This window comes from Talpa occidentalis, unplaced genomic scaffold, assembly GCF_014898055.3.
Source record: "Talpa occidentalis isolate TD23 unplaced genomic scaffold, MPIMG_talOcc4v2.1 talOcc4.13, whole genome shotgun sequence".
Lineage (NCBI taxonomy): Eukaryota > Metazoa > Chordata > Mammalia > Eulipotyphla > Talpidae > Talpa > Talpa occidentalis.
This window is the reverse complement of record NW_023601322.1, coordinates 72635437-72653552: the sequence shown is the minus strand read 5'-3', so window position 1 is coordinate 72653552 and position 18116 is coordinate 72635437. Positions and strand designations below refer to the sequence as shown.

The 18116-nt window shown below is 50.1% G+C and overlaps 1 protein-coding gene across 15 annotated transcripts in view; it reads left to right on the top strand.

Annotated features, from left to right (window-relative positions):
- JADE2 (jade family PHD finger 2) overlaps positions 1 to 18116 on the top strand; it is a 148246-nt gene that overhangs the window by 111285 nt on the left and 18845 nt on the right. For all 15 annotated transcript variants that reach the window (XM_037509297.2, XM_054694384.1, XM_037509296.2 and 12 more), the window contains 3 exons: positions 40 to 128; positions 11421 to 11578; positions 17647 to 17801. In XM_037509297.2, coding sequence (XP_037365194.1) covers positions 40 to 128; positions 11421 to 11578; positions 17647 to 17801 — 402 coding nt within the window. The remainder of the gene's footprint in view (positions 1 to 39; positions 129 to 11420; positions 11579 to 17646; positions 17802 to 18116) is intronic.

The window sequence follows — 18116 nt, the reverse complement described above, 5'->3', positions numbered from 1 at the left end:
GGCCTTGGAGCGATTCCTAATGGACTGCTTTCTCCACAGGTCACGCTACGTCTGCATCAAGATGCTCCAAACTGCCCAGCAACACCAAGTCGGGCTGGCCCCGGCAGAACGAAAAGAAGCCCTCCGAGGTGGGTAGTGACAAGTGTCTTGGCGAGAGATAAAGTGGGGATATGGAGGCCACAGGAGCAAAGACCACTGGGGAGTGAGGCACTGCGAGCTGCAGTTGTTTGGGGAAGAGCATTTCTCGCAAAGGGCACCATCACTGCAAAAGGACAGTGTGGCTGAGTGGAATGAATGGAAGGGACTGGCGTGCCAGTTCTCACAACTTTGTATGTTGTAAAGATGTTGCTATGGATCTGACCAGAGAATGGATCTGTCGGGGTTCATAAGCGGGGTACTTACATCGTCTGATGTTCCCACAGGCTGCTGTGAGGCGAAGGGTATGCAGGGGGCAAGAGTGGAAGTCTGGAGGATTCTGTCCCTGTTGTCCAAGAAATGATGGTGGCTTAGAGCTAGGTGGTGGCAATGGAGTATGATGCGGAATTTGGGACCTTTTGGAGAGTGAGCCTGGTGTGACAGGATTTGCCAATGTGGGGAGCAAGAGGGGGTCCTCAGAGACATCTAGTTAAGTCATTTGCTTCTTGTGTGCCTACTTCACATGCATCTGCATTTTAACCCACCCTTTCTTTGCCCTGGGATGTTTCTCATGGTAGGTAGAGGTGTTGGTGGCCTTTGGAGCTGTGAAGAAGAGCACTGGGGCGTGGGTAAAAAAAGGACATTGGATGGATCCTGCTTCTTGCAGCCACTGAAAAATCACTTCCTAGGTCTCATTGCTTTCCCTTCACCACTGCACGGGGCACTGAAGAGGCTGCAGGAGCATTGAGTGCTCAAGAATCTGTTTTGGTTTTTTTTTTTATGCGGTGTAAGCCAGAGGTACCGGGAGGGAAGGTGAAAGGATTCACCAGAGAGAGTGAGGAACAGAACAGGCAGATCTACTGAAATACACTGCTGAGGGGAACAGCAGGTGGGCGAGGCAGGAGAGGTCTGCTGTGCCATGTGGGTCGCCTCCCTGGGCAGCTGGAGATTGAACTGGTGCTGCAGTGGCTGCAATAGCTAGATAGCGCTGTTTTTAACCCCTACGCCACCAGGGAGGCCCAAGAATCTGGTTCTTCAGAAACTTGATTTGCAGCCTATAATGTGACCAGGTACTGGGCTAGACATACCACTTTTTTAATTCTTAAAACTAGCCCAAAGTTCCCCTGTGATAATGAGGAAATAGATGATCCCAAAATTATATATTGGTACCACCCTCCCCAAGTGTGAGAAGGCCCAGGGTTTTGGGGGAGAGCCTTAGGCATGGGCTGAGGGAGGATGTCTTCCTTCTGAACCTCACCCGCTCCTCTCCTAGGCCCATCTGTCCCGAGCCAGCCCCTCAGGGGTCCTTCCACAGAATCTTGCATTTGAAAATGGTTGCCCCCGCCTCTGGGAGCTGGCCTACCCCAGGACTTTCTTCCTTTGGGAGGGCAGGGCCTTTGAGGCCTGATGACTCCTATTTCCCCACCCCTCAATCTGGTATCCTCCCCTGACCTCATGGGGCGTGGAATGCAGATGTCTCCAGGATGGAGTATCTCTTGGAATGCTGTGAGGGCTGGGACAAAAGCTGGGGGTGGGAGGATGCTCTTACTACCTACCAGACCAGCCCTGCCTGGGAGTGGATAGGATGTACTCAAGTGCTCTGCAAAGTGGGAAAGCAAGTGTGCTAAGCCACTGGGACCCTGCCCATTCCCCACCTTGAATCCCGCTGCTGTTCCCTAGTTGCTAAGATAGTTAAGTTAGCTAAGTTGCTGAGTTAGTTAAGTTAGTTAAACAGAGTTAGTGAAACAGTAGCCCCCTTTCTGTACCTTCTGGTCCTGGGAGGCAGGCCTGTCCATTTTGCAGTTTGGAACCTATTATTCAAGTGTCTATTCAAGTTGGAGAATTTCTGGGGAGCTCCAGGGACTAGCTCTTTCCCCTGACTCCCCCTTCCCTGCTCCCTCCAAACACATGCAGGAGGAGAGAGAAGATGGAAGGGAGGAGGGGCCGCCAGGGCAGAGATGCCAAGGGCCGACCTGCCATCTATACTCAGGATCTGTGGCTGGGAGGAAACAGGTGTCTGTGAAGGCTGAGGGGAAAGAGTGATTTGCATGGGGCGGAAAATTCCCCTGGCTCTTGGGTTTTCCAACACAGAGGCTTTGAACCTTTCCCCACCTAAAAATAGAGTCAAGCCACTCTACAGGTGGCAGTGACTACAGCCCACCTGGCCCTGCTGGGGTTACAGCCCAAGGGTCTCTGAGGCCTGACAGAAGAGACACCTGCCTCAAGTCCTGGGCCCCTTGAGGGTTGAGAAAGTCTTCCCCGCCTTGAACTGTGGCCAAAGACAAGCTTTTCCTCCCACAGTAGGCTGGAGAGCAGCCTGCGAGGTTTCCCTCATGCCCTAAGTGAGGCTGCTGAGCCATAACAGGCATGAATTCCAAGTTAGTGCAGGACAGGGAGGAAACCATCAATGAAAGCTTCCAAATTATTTGGCACATGAGAAGGCAGAGATGAAAGTGAGGATTTGGCAGCAGATGGGTTTGCAAGAAATATCCTTTCTTCTGGGACCAGTAGTCTCCTGGGCCTGGGGGCCAAAGGCTTTGGATGCCCAGGGCAAAGGAGATTTGGGAGCCACATCTGCCCAGTCCCCTGGAGCAAGAAACCTGTGGGATGGTTGTCGGTTCAGTGTGTACCCGGGCAGGCTGTCTGTCTGCCAGAGTTCCCAGGGGGATTGCTTGCTACTTGACGTGTATTGCAGAAGCCCCCTCCCTGATGACTGTAGAGCCACGCAACCTGTGGTTCATTTCACTCCTCATGCCTTAATGTGAACAGTGCTGGCATAGAGGATTTGATGACCAGGAGTACTTAGCCAAGGACTGGCACATAGTGAACCCAACAGCTATGGAAAGGACTGCGATGGGGTTTGGTGGCACTGGAGCGTTTTCTAGGTGATGACCTCCAGGGTCCCGCTTTTCCCAATGCTCCCTGAAGGTGTAAATCAAGGGGCACCCTCTACACCAGAATGAGGTGCCGAGGGTGGAAAAGAAGTACTCCGGCTAGGAGTCAGGACCCTGGACAGGGCCGAGGCCTGGAGACCCATTTTCCCTTCTGGCCATTCCCCAGTGAATGGCTTTTCTCAGCCAGAGTGAGAAGGGAGTGCAGGGCCCCAGACTGGGGGCTGATCCGTGCAGACCTTGGGATCCTAGGAGACTGGGTTAGGATTTTTGATGGACGTGCCCAAAGATTCCCTTTGGCTGTGGAAGGAAAGGGGGCTGACCCAAAAGACAGGCTCCTGCCTTCCTCTGCTCTGCCTGCCTGCTGGTTCCCAACAAAGCTGAGATTTGGCCCTTGGAGCTTAAGTGAGCCAGGCCAGTCCTGAAGGGGAGGGGAAGGGATTAGCCTAGCCTGGGGAGGTGGTATTAGTGTGTAAACCTGGCTGGGACCTGGGGTTTCTGGTCTGGCTTGTCACACTAAATGGCATAACCATTATTGGTGCTTAACCCTTTGTAGGACATATCTCTGAGACTCTCATGGGCACCAAAGGCTGGAGATTACTTTTTGTCAATACTGGTACCAGAACCCCATTCCTCTTCACCCCCAGGAATTCTGACTTAAGTGGTCTGGAGTGGAGCATGCGTGGGGCCCGAGGGGCCTGTACTTACTAAAAGCCCTCCTGTTGGGACCCAGGGTTAACTCCTGCTCTAGACCTGTGCCTTCATTTTCTTAAGATAGGAGGTCCTGCTTTGATTTTCCCTGGAAGACCCTGAGGTTGTAGAAGGGAAGGGAGTTTTCTCAGACTTCCTCAGTGATGTAAGTAGAGGCAGGAATGTGGGTGAGGCTCAAGGTCCCACTACCACAGGTGCAGGGGACTGACTCTTCTACCAAACCCTTGGCCTAGCAGGGGTGTGAAGGGCTGTTCAAGAAGAGACCTGGGGGCCAGCAACGTGGCTTAGAGGCTACTGTTTGAGGCTGTGTCTTCCTCGGGCCTAGAGCAGAGAGGCAGATGGGAGGACAGGCCTAGCCGTGATCTCAGGTGAGTGAAGGTAGAGCAGTCCTCCCAGGATGGAAGTCTGCCCCTGGCAGACTGTCTTTAGGTGGAGAAAGCTGTATTTTCAAAAAGTTAGAATCCCCTTGAAGTCAGCTAGGGGCAAAGGCATGGGTCTTCAGGACTGAAGAGCTACTGATACTGATTAAACCCAGCAAGCACACTACAGCATCTGATACAGCCTGTGCTCCTGCAAGGGGTACAGAAAATGTGAGCCCTGTCCCTGGGGAGCTTGTCCTCTCACTGTTAGCAGGATGCAGGTGCTACACAGGAAAGAGTCCGTTATATGAGGTCCCCCCAGCTTTGCCTCTTGTGAGCTCTGTGACCTTGGTAAGTGACACTTTCTCTCTGAGCTTCAGGGTCCTCATGTGTGGAGACCTGCCCTACACCCTACTAGATGTGACTGTCCTCTCCTGGGGCCTTTGGAGCCTGGCTGGCAAGGAAGGTCTGAGGAGTGAAGCAGTCCTACTGGGATGGAAGCCTGAAGGGTCCCACAATGGTGGAGAAAGGGGGGGAGGTGGGATCCAACTGGTTTTTTTATTTTGTTTTGTTTTGCTTTATTTATTTATTCACTCATCCATTCATTCATTCTTATATTGTAGTCCCGGGATCAGACAGTTAACTCCTTTGTGGGTCCTGGTAACAATGTAGTATATTTCTAGATGAGAGAGTAGGATTTGGGGATCGGACCCGGGAGAAAGAGAATAATCTCTGCCCAGTGGGGTGTTCCCCACACCCAGTGGCCCTGAAAGTTCCTATGTGAGGATGGCCTTCCTCCAGAAAAGGCAACAAGTGAAGATTATCAGTTTGACCCGTTGCTTTTTAAAATGGAACCCTCCTTCCCCAGATGAAGGTGGGGTGGTCAGTTTGTATAGGGTTCAGAATCACCGGATAAGTAAGATGCCTTCCTGGAGAAGCAGAGGTGTTATCCAGATTAAAATAACATAAGTTATATAAAAACCGTGATAGCATATGTTGGGGTGAAATGCACAATGCCCACAAACTTGAGAGAGAGAACGGGAGAATGCCAAAAAAAGGTTTTGTGCTTGCCTCTATGGGTTCGAGCCTTGTTTCTAGCCAGCAGTGCCGCTGCTCCCCATTAAGGCAGGCAGGTGGTGAGGGGGAGCCCTTCTTCCGGGCAGGGTGCCTGCTTGCTGGAGACTCACACTGCCTTCCTCTGGGGTAGGGGGCAGGATCCACTTCTAGTATAGTCGGAACATCGCTGCTCCTGCCAGCTGGAAAGGCCTCTGGGACTTGTCTTGCAAAAGAATATGTGTAATAAATTCTCTTTAAGAGCAGGAAGTGCTGTTATCCTTGTGAAAGTATGCGATGGAGGATGTTGAGAGAATGAGAGACAGTGTGTGTATGTTTTAAGTGTCTAACCAACTTAGCCCAGGCTTGAAAAAGGGGATGGATAGAGGTGTCTGTAGTCTCAGAGCCCTTCTGGTGTTCTGCTCCTAAGTTCAAGTATCTGAATTTGCTCTTCATTGAGACACTATTAGTTTCCAACTCAGAAGGGAAGTTTTTTAAAAGAAGAAATAACTGGCTGGTTTGTAGGTAGTATGACAAGGCAGGCCTCAAATAAGTGTAACCTCTCTGAGTCTCTGTCTCCATACCTGTCAAATGGGGGTGATCGGAATTAGGTGAGATTAGCATTTAGCACAGCTCTTGGCATGCCAGAGCAAGGTAATGACTTTTCACAATTTTTCCTTTTATTTATATATTTTTTACATCATCGTTCATTTTTAAACAATGGTGTTTTTTTTTTTTTTAACTTTATTTATACAAGAACTGGGGTACAGGTCAGAGGCATGGGAGGGTGAGAGAATTCACCAGAGACAGAGCGGGAGCAGAACAGGCAGACGAACCGAAGACACTGCTGAGTGGAGCAGTTGGCGATGGAGGAGAGGTCCGCTGTGCCATGTGGGTTTCACCCTGGCCGGCTAGGAATCGAACTCGCGCTGCAGAGGCCACGGACAGCCTCACAGCACTGTGCTCAACCCACTGCGCCACCAGGGAGGCCCCATTTTTAAATAATGTTTGCTTCTCCTCACCCCCAGGTGTAGTCCCATAGAATTTCTTTTTTTTATTTATTTATTTATTTATTTATTTATTTATTTATTTATTTATTTATTTATTTATACAAGCACTGGGTACAGTCAGAAGCGCGGGAGGGTGAGAGAATTCACCAGAGCCAGAAGGGGGAGCAGAGCAGGCAGAAGGACCGAAGTACACTGCTGAGGGGAGCAGCTGGTGGCAGGAGAGGTCTGCGCGCCATGTGGGACCCTCGCCGGCGGCCAGGGATTGAACCCGTGTTGCAGAGGCTGCAGGCAGCTTCGCAGCCCAGTGCTCAACCGCTGCGCCACCAGGGGAGGCCCAGTCCCATAGAATTTCCTTCACCAATGCACCCATTACTTTTCACTGTTGTTTCTAGTAAGATGAAGTGCTCAGAAAAAAACTGACTTAGAATGAAGTATCTAGTAGTGGTTTTACTTGACTCCCTGGGGCATGAGGGGGAGGCGATCACTCTTACCTTTGCACTGAGACTGCTGATGTGGACAGAGGTCAGGGACTGGCAGTTCATTTTGATTGGCTTTGGGATAGTGAGTAATGCAGTGCCTGAAAGAGTGCTTTGGGCCAGATCCTGGAAGACACTGGAAGAGTGCTTTGGGCCAGATCCTGCCCCCGCTCTCCCTGCTAGGTGGGGACAGCAGATTTCTTCTGGGCAGGACAGGAAGTATCAAGAGTTGCTGGTACTTCAGATAGATCCTGGGGTTCATTCATTCCTTCGCTCTCTTACTCCACAAGCATTTCCTGAATATCAGTGTCCCAGGCACTGTGCCACAAAGAGGCACAAACATAAACAGGTGACAGGCATCTCTGCCTCTGTCAGCTTGAATATTAAAAGAGCTGGACGTGAAACAAATAATTACACAAACGGTCAACTTTGGTAATTGTGATAAGTGTTGGAACCTTTTCTTAAAGTAACTGAACTTCCTCTTGGTACTGCTTGGCCTAAAATGCATAATGCTACAGTAGCTCACCCTTGAGAAAAGGAAATAGAGGCCAAGGTCCCCGGATGAAGCGTTCGAATTACATTCACAAATCACGTGATCAGATAGAGATACTCTTAGGATAGCACTTAGTGAATTTGCTTGTCGTCATTGTCTTTGTTTTCGGAGATTATGTCAGAGTTAAATCCGGAAGTAGGCGCAGGAAACTAGATAGTTTCAATGCTTGTGGTCTTCAGCGTTGGGGAAAAGGAACTGGAGGGTGCAGCCATGTGCACTGTCCTTCCTCCTGGGCACAGTAGGGTCTGCGGCTCTGTCCAGAGCTGCGTTGGCTCCTCTAGTGCTTAGTCAGCTTATTAAATTGGAGTTTTAGACCTTTAAACATTCTTCATACTGTTTGAGGAAGCCACAGTTAACATCTCCTAAGCAATTCAATGGAACTAGGTTGCTAGGCAGCAGACCTTTAAAGACAATTTGTCAATTTCTGCCAAAAGAGAGAAAAATAGTAAACATTCACATTCTTAGAAAATTGCTTGTTTTCCAGCTTCCAACTTTCTTGCCACAGCAAGCCCTCCAGTTCATCAGTGTCCATTTTATTCTTTATTTAGTTTTCATAAATAATTCAGAGGTGTTTTAGCAGAATAATTGAGCTCTTTTTCAAGCCTAACTTCTGGCAATTCAAAACAAAAGGATATTTGGGTCACAATCAGCTTGCCATATTTGTGAACAGGTTTTATGTAAGTGTACAGAGAATCCCTTGGAAGGTACACCATACCCAGCTGTAGCCTTGGGCAGCAACCCAGGAAGGGTGGAAGTCCACGGAAGATGTTGAGTCATTCAGCCTGTGTTGGCACCTAGCATGTGCCAAGCTTGTGTGCACAGTTGGCCCCATACCTGTGGCTTGGCCAAACCTCACTGAGCTTACCTTCTAATGAGGGGCACCCTGTAGGAAACCAGGAGGTTCCAGTCCATGAGAGTTCAGAGAAAGCCCAAAACTAGCCTGAGTTCAAGGAAGGCCTCCCCGAGTAGCTGTGGGCTGATCCAAGATCTTATGGGTAAACAGTTCCACTTTGGCAAAGGAGAAGAGTAAACCAGCAGGGTCCTTCCTGGGTGAAAGTGCCCAGCAAACTGCAAGTACATCTCTGTAACCACAGCCCTGGTAGGTCCTGCAGCTCAGCCTGAGGGCAGAAGGAAGACACTGGAAAGCTACTAGAGGCTTGGAACTTGCAAAGACCAATGTCTGATTTGCATACTCCAGCTTTTTATTTATTTGTTTGTTTTAGATTTATTTTACTTATTTATGCATACAAGAGCTGGGGTATAGGCCAGAGGTGCCAGGGGATGGGGGGAATGAGAGGATTCACCAGAGACAGAGTGTGGAGCAGAACAGGTGGGTTGACTGAAATACACTGCTGAGGGGAGTAGAGGGCGAGACGGGAGAAGTCTGCTGTGCCATGTGGGTTAGCTCCCTGGCCAGGGATCGAACTCATACTGCAGTGGCTGCGGTTAGCTTCACAGGGCTAAGATTTAACCCCTTGCTCCACCATGTAGGCCCCTGCATATTCCATCTGTTTCAGAAGACGCCTAATTTCAGGTTGATTCAGGCCATTGGCAGTGAGCACTTGACCTAGCGGGATGGCACGGGGACTGTGGGAGAATGCTGGATGGCTCTGGAGTTGTCTTGGCCTGGATTCCTTTGCCACTTCCACATGTAGAACCTCAAGAAGGTTATTTAACTAACTTGAGTCCCAGGTTACTTAAGAGTAAAATAGGGATGATGGTAGCATTTGCACTAGCACTACAGAGTTAGTATAGGGACTAATAATAAATTCAAGGCAGTCCTTAGGCTGGTACTAGGCCCAGTACCAGTGCTCTTTAAATGCTTCTGCCTGAAAGGGCCGCTGGTGTCTAGTCTGAGTGTCTTAGGATGAAACTTGGAACTCTCTTGGAACCAGACTTTCTCTCTCTGTTGACTCTCCCTGACCCAGTTGAGGGTCATTTGAGTTCGTAGTGATATGCCTGTGCCTGGGTCAGGGCCACCTCTCCCGCTCTGGTCTCTGCCTCCAGCTTGGGCAGCACACTGGCCCTTGGGTTTTAAGGCCTGCAGGCTAAAGGCTGTGTGTTGCTCTCTTCAGGTTCCCTCTGCTGGGGAGTTCCGCTTCGGGTACATCCAGTGGCTATCTTCCTCTGTTAACTGTTAACGGGGCCTCAAAAAACACTGCCAAGGAGATAGCTGGCAACCTCAGACTGATCAGATAATTCCCCAGAGACCCTTTCATTCATTCACGTAGTCATTCTCTCAGCCATTATTAAGTACCTTCCTTGTGCCAGTTCAACATGCTAGGCATTGAAAATGGAGCAGAAGGACAGCACAGAACAGGTGTGGCGGGGTTGTGACAAGAAACAAGCAACCTAGGTAAGCCAGTTACTTTCCAGAGTGTAAGGGCCGGGCAGTGAGGCAGGAGGATGGTAGGGAAGTGGTTCTGTTGTGCTGCCGCTGTTTCCCAAGCCAAGCAAGGGTGATTGGAATAAGAATCCCAGAGGAGGTGACATTTGAACTTCAGCCCAGGCTGAGGGAACAAGAGGCTTCAAGCTCATCCCTGTCTCCTCGGAGGGGCACATCATGACTCTAAGCTCTTGAGGAGTTGATTTCCGGGGTGAGATGACAGGCTGACTTAGGTCTGTGTGCCTCTTGGCATCAGAGCAACGGAGCTTCAGATCTCGTGCCACTTGGCTGCTGTGGGTGGGCACACTGAAGGCTGTCGTGAGGCCCTTTTGGGCTCAGTTCACCCCTGCCATGTCCTTTAGTCAGGCTCAGAGGGAGATGACCTAGGGCCAGCCTTGCTAGTGTCGGTAGAGGCTTCAGCTGGGAAAGGCCCCAGCCAGCAAATGGGGGCTACTGCAGGACCCCACAAAAGCACCCAGCGCTCAAGTTTCTGTTCTCATATTAGCCATCTTACTGCTTGCTAATAAGATATGCAAATGATCTGGGTTGTGAAATCTTCACCACATTCCATCTTCTGTTTAATTAGCATTTAATCGTAATCTCATTTTAATTTTTTTCACACTGGCACCCTAATTAAATGTTAGGGTGTTAGTCTTAACAATTAAATTATATTGGCAAATAGAGTCTTCAAGAAACTTGACCTTTTTCAAGCCAGAGCCATCTCTAGCTAGATACAGACATTAATTAGATTTCTGCAAGATGCTGCCTCCAGCCCCTTTAGTGCCTGCATTTCAGTTGTTTTCTTGTGGTTGTGGCCCTAGATTCAAATGAAGCACACATAGCTAGTGAGTTCGGTCCCCAACAGGCAGAGGTTACCACTGAATAATTTCACTGAGTGTCTGAAGGCCAGTGGGTGCGTTTTCCAGAAAGGGATGAGTTTAGAGTTTGGGCTGATGCCTGGAACACTCCTTGAAGTGGTTTCTCTTGACACAGTAATGTGAATTCTCCTTTAACTTGTGATTCTCACGTGATTATCACTGGGAAGTTAGTACCTATGCAGGTCATACAACGTCTGGATCTGCCACCAAGTCTCACAGCTGCCCTTTGGAGAAGGCCATGGGGAGGTCAGCAACTGGGGTGGGAGAGGCATCGCCAGTCCCAGCTGGCATGGAGGGGGCAGTAGACCCATTAGGAAGAGCAGTTTCCCCTTCAGTGAGCGGGTGTCAGAACTGGCTCAGGGAATTGGGTGGACTCAAGAAGGAATGCAGCCCCGTCCTCCTTGTATCCCCTCACATGTGTGGCAGTGCAGAGCCCCTGCCAATCCGGGATCATGCTTGTTCTTCATAGACCCTGACCACGGGAAGCCTTTTTCTGGGCTGCCCCAAACTTCAGCTCTTTGGGTAATATCCTGGCTTTTCATTTTCCTGGGGTTGGAGCCCTGCACTCTCCTAGCTCCACTCGTGCGTGTGGTTGCAAATACCAACTTCATCTGTAAACCTTCAACAGGAATTCCCTGAACATTCACTTAATGACAGTACTGCATTCACAGAGCCTTCCTGCCATCTGCTTTTCTCCCTCTTTTTGCCTTTCTTGGCAAGTCTTTCCTCTTCCCTCTTAAGTCCACTCCCATCATCACTCACTCTGTAACAAATCAGAATACATGGGAACTAAATTTGGCACATTTATTGAACACCTACTGCGTGCAAGTGGGTTTAGAGAAGCTGCTTCATTGTTCTTATGCTTGTCTGTTGCCCACTAGAGTTGCATTTGCCCTTGTTTCCCTTGCCTGTGGCGGGGAGACCACCCTGGGGTTGTCTGACTCTACTTTCTCTCTCTCTCCTGACAGGTTTTCCGGACAGACTTGATCACCGCCATGAAGATCCCAGACTCATACCAGCTCAGCCCGGATGACTACTACATCCTGGCTGACCCGTGGCGACAGGAGTGGGAGAAAGGTGTGCAGGTGCCCGCCGGGGCCGAGGCCATTCCGGAGCCTGTGGTGAGGTGAGCTGGGGGCCCATAGGCCTAAAGGAAGAGGAAGCTAGGATTGGGTAAGGGACCCACTAGTCCAGGATTTCTTTCTAACCTGTCTCTAGTCTATCTTTGATTCTTTTGTCTCTTAAGCCTTTGAAATGTCCCAGAAATACTGGCAGTTTATCTTTGAGGCTGGAACCAGAAACAAAATCTCCCTGGGCCTCTGTTTTCTTACCCGTGAACTGGGAATAACAATGACCCTGACCTCTCATTGTGATGGAGGTGATGCAGGGGAACGGTGTGTGGCAGGTACTTGGCAAAGGGCCTGGTACTTACAAGCACTCAGTTAAAACTGGATTCGTTTGATGTCAGTCCAGAGCGGGTTCCACAGCAAATCTTGTCAGCAAAATCTCTGGATGCTCCACTAGTTCTTAACACAGGGATAAGCCATGCCTCTGGTTTCTTAAACCTTTTTAAGGAGTTCTTAGTGGGAGGGAGTCAAGTGCCTGGCATGCAGCAGATGCTCTGGAACCAACCGTAGTGACCAGCCTCTGAGGAGGCTCCCTATTAGGCTGGCTCAGGGTTGAGTTTTTTCTGGGCTCTGTAGCCTTCTGGTCTTATGCGACAGAGAGACCCCAGGAGGTGGCCTCGTGGCCATAGGCCTTGCCTCCAGAGACAGAGTTCAGCCAAGTGCTTTCTGTACCTCGGGAAGCCCTCCAAGTCATGTCTCAGGCACAGGGGCCTGCTGTCCTGGACTCATCAGTTTGTGTTCCTGGCAGTCGCGCCCTGGCCTTGGCATCCCCGTGACTCTTTGGTCCATTTTGACCATGCCTGGGGCAAAGATCACCAGAGTGCCTTCCCTCGATGCTGGCACCATTGGTTCCCGGCAACCATACCTTCGACTGGTCTGTGGTCACTCAGTGCTCGCTAGATTCCAGACCTGTGCTAGGCATGGAATTAGACAAAGCTGAAATGAAGCCACACTTGGGGGCTTGGAGAGAATTGCATGCTGGCCATGCTGTGCCTCCTGAGGGCTAAGTGCCTACCAACCATTGTCTGAGGCACTCCAAGAATCAGGGAAGCTCCAGGCCTCTCTGGAAGGGAGGATATGCAGAATCTGGACAAAGAATTTATTCTTGACATCTATTGGTGTGGGTCACACTCCTAGCCCATTTCATCCCCACAACTGTCACTGACCTTTCTTTTTTTTTTAAAGTGACAGCCCATTGCTTTCACTATACATTATTTAGTTATTTATTTTTAAAAGATTTATTTATTTATACAAGAACTGGGGTACAGGTCAGAGGTGCAGGAAGGTGAGAGAATTCACCACAGACAGGGTGGGGAGCAGAACAGGCAGATGGACCGAAAATGCTGCTGAGGGGAGCAGCGGGCAAGGCAGGAGAGGTCTGGGATTCTCCCTGGCTGGCTGGGAATCAAACCCGCACTGCAGAGGCTGTGGACACCATTACAGTATGGAGCTCAATTCGCTGTGCCACTGGGGATGGCCTATCACTGATCTTTTTGACCCTGTTTCCAACTCTGACATATTGAGAGAAGGGCCTAGCAATGTGGGGCTAATACCTGATGGTGTAGCAATGAGGATTCGGTCAGAACTCACACACCAAGGGCCCGGGGTGACCAGGAGGAGGGGGGTGGGCCACTATCTGGGCAAAGAGAGAGGAATGTCCTGCTAAGTTTGACCTAACAGTCTGTTTGCTCCCCTTGATATCAGTGTCAGGTGGTTCTGGAAACATCTGCTGGACTGAGTAATTGCAGATGCCTCCACACCAGTAGCTTGGCTTCAGTCTGCTTGCTGGTGCTTTATCTGCCGGCATCAAGCACGTGTTCAGACAGCACTGGCTGTACTAAGTGCATTCCCAGCCTACGCACCGCTGCTGCAACTAACAGAAGCCAGGCTCTCCTGGCCTGTCCGGGTACAGACCTGAAGTGGAGAGGGCTGCTCCCTTGCGGAGAGCTCTGTGCCCCTTCTTTCCCTGTCTCCCTGCATCCCTGTTCCTCCCTCTCACTGGTTGCCACCCACTGATGGCCGTCATCTGGAAATCTAGCACAGCAAGGATTGTTACAGGAACTGAGAACTTTCTGTGCTGAGTCTGTGTTCATCTTCTCGTCACATCGGTTCTCTGAAGTACATGTTACTATCCCCATTTTATAGATGAGGAAGTTGGGAGGTTCTGGGGAATTCCCTGCATGATTGCCAGAGTGATCTGGGCCAGGAAATCACAGACCTTGAAAACAAGCCCTGGGTTGCCCCCGTGAGGCCCACAGTCATGTTCCCAGATCAACCTTGCATGCTGGTGCTGACTGGCCTTCCCCAGTCGCTCCCCTAACTCCTTCCTTCTTTCCCTCCTCCCTTCCTTCCTCCTTACCTGATCCCCACGATCCTAAACTTGTCTTGGTAATGAGAACCCACCTTGCCCCAGATCGTCAAAATTGAGTATAGGCGTGTGCTGTTCTCTTGAAGTGGCCAAAAGACTCAGCCCAGGGCAAAACCAGCCTCAGGGGTTCTGTCTGATCTTCAGGGCTAGGGTCCCATCCTCAGCCTCAGATCCTCAGTCTTGACGTAGGGTGGGATGGGTCTATGCTTGGTAAAAGAGCTTCCTTCGTAGCCGGAGAGAGAAGAGGCCCAAGGTCAAAATGAGAACCCCTTGAAGCAGGAAATACCTCTTCTGGTGTTTCCCTTTAACCCTGGCTTCTCAGAGAAAGGAATGTGACTTTGGCCCCAAGTGGTCTGGCCAGGTGACATCTGATTGAACACACAGGTGTGGGCAGTTAGTCAGCAGGTAGTGGTCCTTCAGATGGGAGTTATTGAAAACCCCGACTAAGCACATGCTTGAGGCACAAAGCAGGGTAATGCCAACACTATTTTGTTTTGTCTTGTTTTGTTTTTAAAGGTTTTCTTTATTTCTTGATTTCTCAATGCTTTTTTTTTTAAGATGTATTTATTTATGCATACAAGAGCTGGGGTACAGGCCAGAGAGCAGGGGGTGAGAGGATTCACCAGAGACAGAGTGGGGAACAGAGCAGGCAGATTTACCGAAATACACTGCTGAGGGGAGCAGCGGACGAGACAGGAAAGGTCTGCCTCGCCATGTGGGTTTCTCCCTGGCCGGTTGGGGATTGAACTTGTGCTGCAGAAGCTGTGGATTGCTTTGTAGTGCGATGCTTATCCCCTTGTGCCACCAGGGAGGCCCTGTTTTGTTTTGTTTTTTAATTCAAACAAGAGACTGATGGGGAAAGGCAGAGTTCTGTAGGACTATGAGAGTATTGGTATTGCATCTCATGGGAATGACCTCGGGGGCTCTCATCTAAGCATTATCTAAGGGCTTTCTTCATCGCAGCCTTTTGTGTAGGAAAAGGTGGCACTAAATGTTCTCCCTTCCTCCTTGCTGCCCCACCTCCACCACCCCTGGGCGTCCCTCCTGGCATGGCCTAGAGACCATTTTGCCTCTCCATCCTTCCTGCTCCTTTTGCTCACCCAGAGTACTTCCTCTTCACAGCTGGGCCATGTCTCTGTGCCACCCAGGGCCCTGCCCTTCCCTCCACAGTCTGCGCTGAGTCACAGCCCCTGGCAGCTCTGCCTCCAACCCCAGGAGGCCTCTCCGGCAAGTGAGGGGCCTCTCAGCCCTGGCAGGACTGGCCAGATGGAAGCCAGGCTCCACAACAATAACCATGGCAACCAGTGGGGGGTGGGAAGAGCTGGCATTTTAAACTGGCATCAGGACCTGAGGGGCAGCACACAGCTGAGCAAAGGGGAAACTGTGCCCTCCTAAGGCAAAATGCCCTCATAGTCTATTTCAGAAGGAGCGAAGCAACTCCAGTGATCTTACCAGACACACAGAGTGCTGGACTGTGTGCCCAGCACTATTCTAAGAGCTTTACATCTGCCCATTTAATCCTCATATCAGTGATAGAAGATGGGTACATTTATTGTTACCCCGTTTTTTGGATGAGCTTTCTAGGGCACAGAGAAGTTAAGTGGCCCCCTGGAGTCTCACATTAAATGGTGAAGTGGGGCTTTGAGTCCACTCTGAAGCCAGGACCCTTCCAAACTGCCTTAGGGACAGAGACCTGGCCCGAGTCTGGGACTGTAGAAGGCACCTATTTGTATGGAGATGGAGGGGCAATGTAGAGAGAGACTTCTGCTCAGTTAACATTGTGTGTAGGGGAAGGACAAGTTGTGTGGGAACACTATGTCCTTTGTGGCAGTAGACTAGGCCACCTAGCCTCTGTGCCTGAGGCAGCTAGTGCAAAAGGGGGTCAGGGCAAATGCGGTTAGTAGTGTGTCTTGCAACCCAGTTCCCAGTGGATATGTGGGCACTGATATTTCCCCACACCAATAAGCAATGCTCTGATACCAGCAGGGTACCTGAAAATTCAACTCATTTCTGACACTGTACCTGGAGTTTCCACTGGTTCAAGGGCTCAGTCTCCTGAGGCCACCCTCTGCTTTAGAAAGTAGCTGCAGGCCCTGGCAAGCCTGCACTCTGGCCAACTGCTCTAGATCTGAGGTCCCAGGATGCCCCCTCCTCAGATTTTAGGTGCCCATGGCAAGCCCCAGATTGTTATCTGTGCTTCTGACCACCTGGCTATAAATCAAAGGTGTCCAGGATGCCCTCCCTGAGTTCGATTAATTTAATAAATCAGTACACAGAACTCAGGAAACCCTTTTACTCACTAGATCACTGATTTATTACAAAGGTAAAGAATAGGAATCAGTAACCGGATGGAAGTGATACATAGAGCAATGTATGGGGAAGGCGCAGCGCGCCCGTACCCTCTCCAGGAGCGGCATTCAAAATCCTCCGCCCCTTCCTGGTGGGCTCTTATGAGGGCTACATTACCTAGGTATGGCTAATTAAACCATTGTCCTTTGGCAATTGAACGACACATATTCTTGCTAAGGAAATCGGGCTGGGACGGAAAGTCCCACATTTATTCTCGTTGGTTTTACTGACAATCATCTCCTTGACATCCCTCCCCCTCTTCTTAGGTGTTTTCCAAAAGTTACCTTCATTAACATAGGCCATGAAGAAAAACAAGACACCAGTTTACACCTTTATGGCTCTGAAGTTTACTCAGGGACTGAGAACCTGAGACCAAATATTACAAAAGATGCTCCCATGTTCTAACAGCTCAGGAAATTCCAAGGCCTTTGGGGCAAATACGTGCTTGTCACTGGAATAACCAAATGTGTGTGTGTGTATACATACACACATTTATACGCGTATATATGCACACACATATATCCTTAAATCACAGTATCGCAAGTGAGGGGACAGTCCCAGGCCTTTCCCCAGGGGCCTGGAGGATATGCTGAACAACCTAGAGCTGAGCTGACTCATTCCACTTTTCCCAAGGTGACTGTGCCTAGGACAGCATTTGGAATGCCTCTTACGTCTGCGGGGTGGGCAGGTGGGAAGAGGAGGTGTAAGGAGAACAGATTGAAGGGTCCAGTCTCTTGAGGTTAGAAGTGGACCCTATTTGGCATCAAAGTGCACACTTCACTTGTCCACTACTTCCTCAGCTGTAGGCCTGTTACAGGGCAACCCCAATGTGAAATGGGGTGGCCTGAATGGGTCCTCACCTGTGTGCTTAAAAGGGGCTTATAATGAGACCCAACCGCAGGTACACGTAAAAAGGGTAATAAAGGGCTTATTTACTAAGAGGGGAAATGAAGAAACGAATGACTCAGGGAGAAAAAGAGAGATAAATTGGTGAATGTATCTTACCAGTTCCGCTGAGCTGGAACCCCAATAGCACCCTGAAAGCTGGTGAAAAACCAAGGACCCCCAAGGCCTACCTGTCTGGTAATATACCAACCCTGGCTGCTTAACTCCATTCTTAGTTCCCAGCAGTCCTCCCTTTGGTAGTGATGACATTATAGGATTTGTAGTCTTTGGTGTCTTGGATCTCTTTAGTCTGGGGTAGGAGTGGGGTCCATAAAGCCTGCTTGTGGCATTTTTTCAGGACATCCTTCCCCCTCCACAGGCCAACTAACTGGGAGCTTCGTGGACCCAGTGAGGATGCCAGGCTGAGTGCTGCTTCACTCACGACATCCCCTCTTGATTTCCTAGGCTCCTGCCACCACTTGAAGGCCCCCAGGTATCCCCTAGCAGCTACGAACTTGGCGAGGGCTCCCAGCCTGATTGGCCAGGGGGCAGCCGCTATGACCTGGATGAGATTGACGCTTACTGGCTAGAGCTCATCAACTCAGAGCTCAAGGAGATGGGTGAGTAACCTGCCAAGCTGGCTGGGATGGGGAGCCCAGCATCTGAATCCCAGGGTCCTCACCCTCTGCAGGGCAGTGGCCACAACTGGGCTTTGGCATGGCATGGTTCTGGGGAAAAGTCCCTGTTACTTTACTGATCAGAGAAATTATTTGGTGCCACTGTGCATTGGTTTCTGTAGCAGTCCGATGAGGGTGATAATAGCACATAATTTACAATTCTTGGGAATATTGCAGTAAGTGTGAATGTTAAGTGTAAAGTAAGCAAGCACACAAGTGACTCTAGGGTAACAGATTGGACTGGGTTCTGTGCATCGG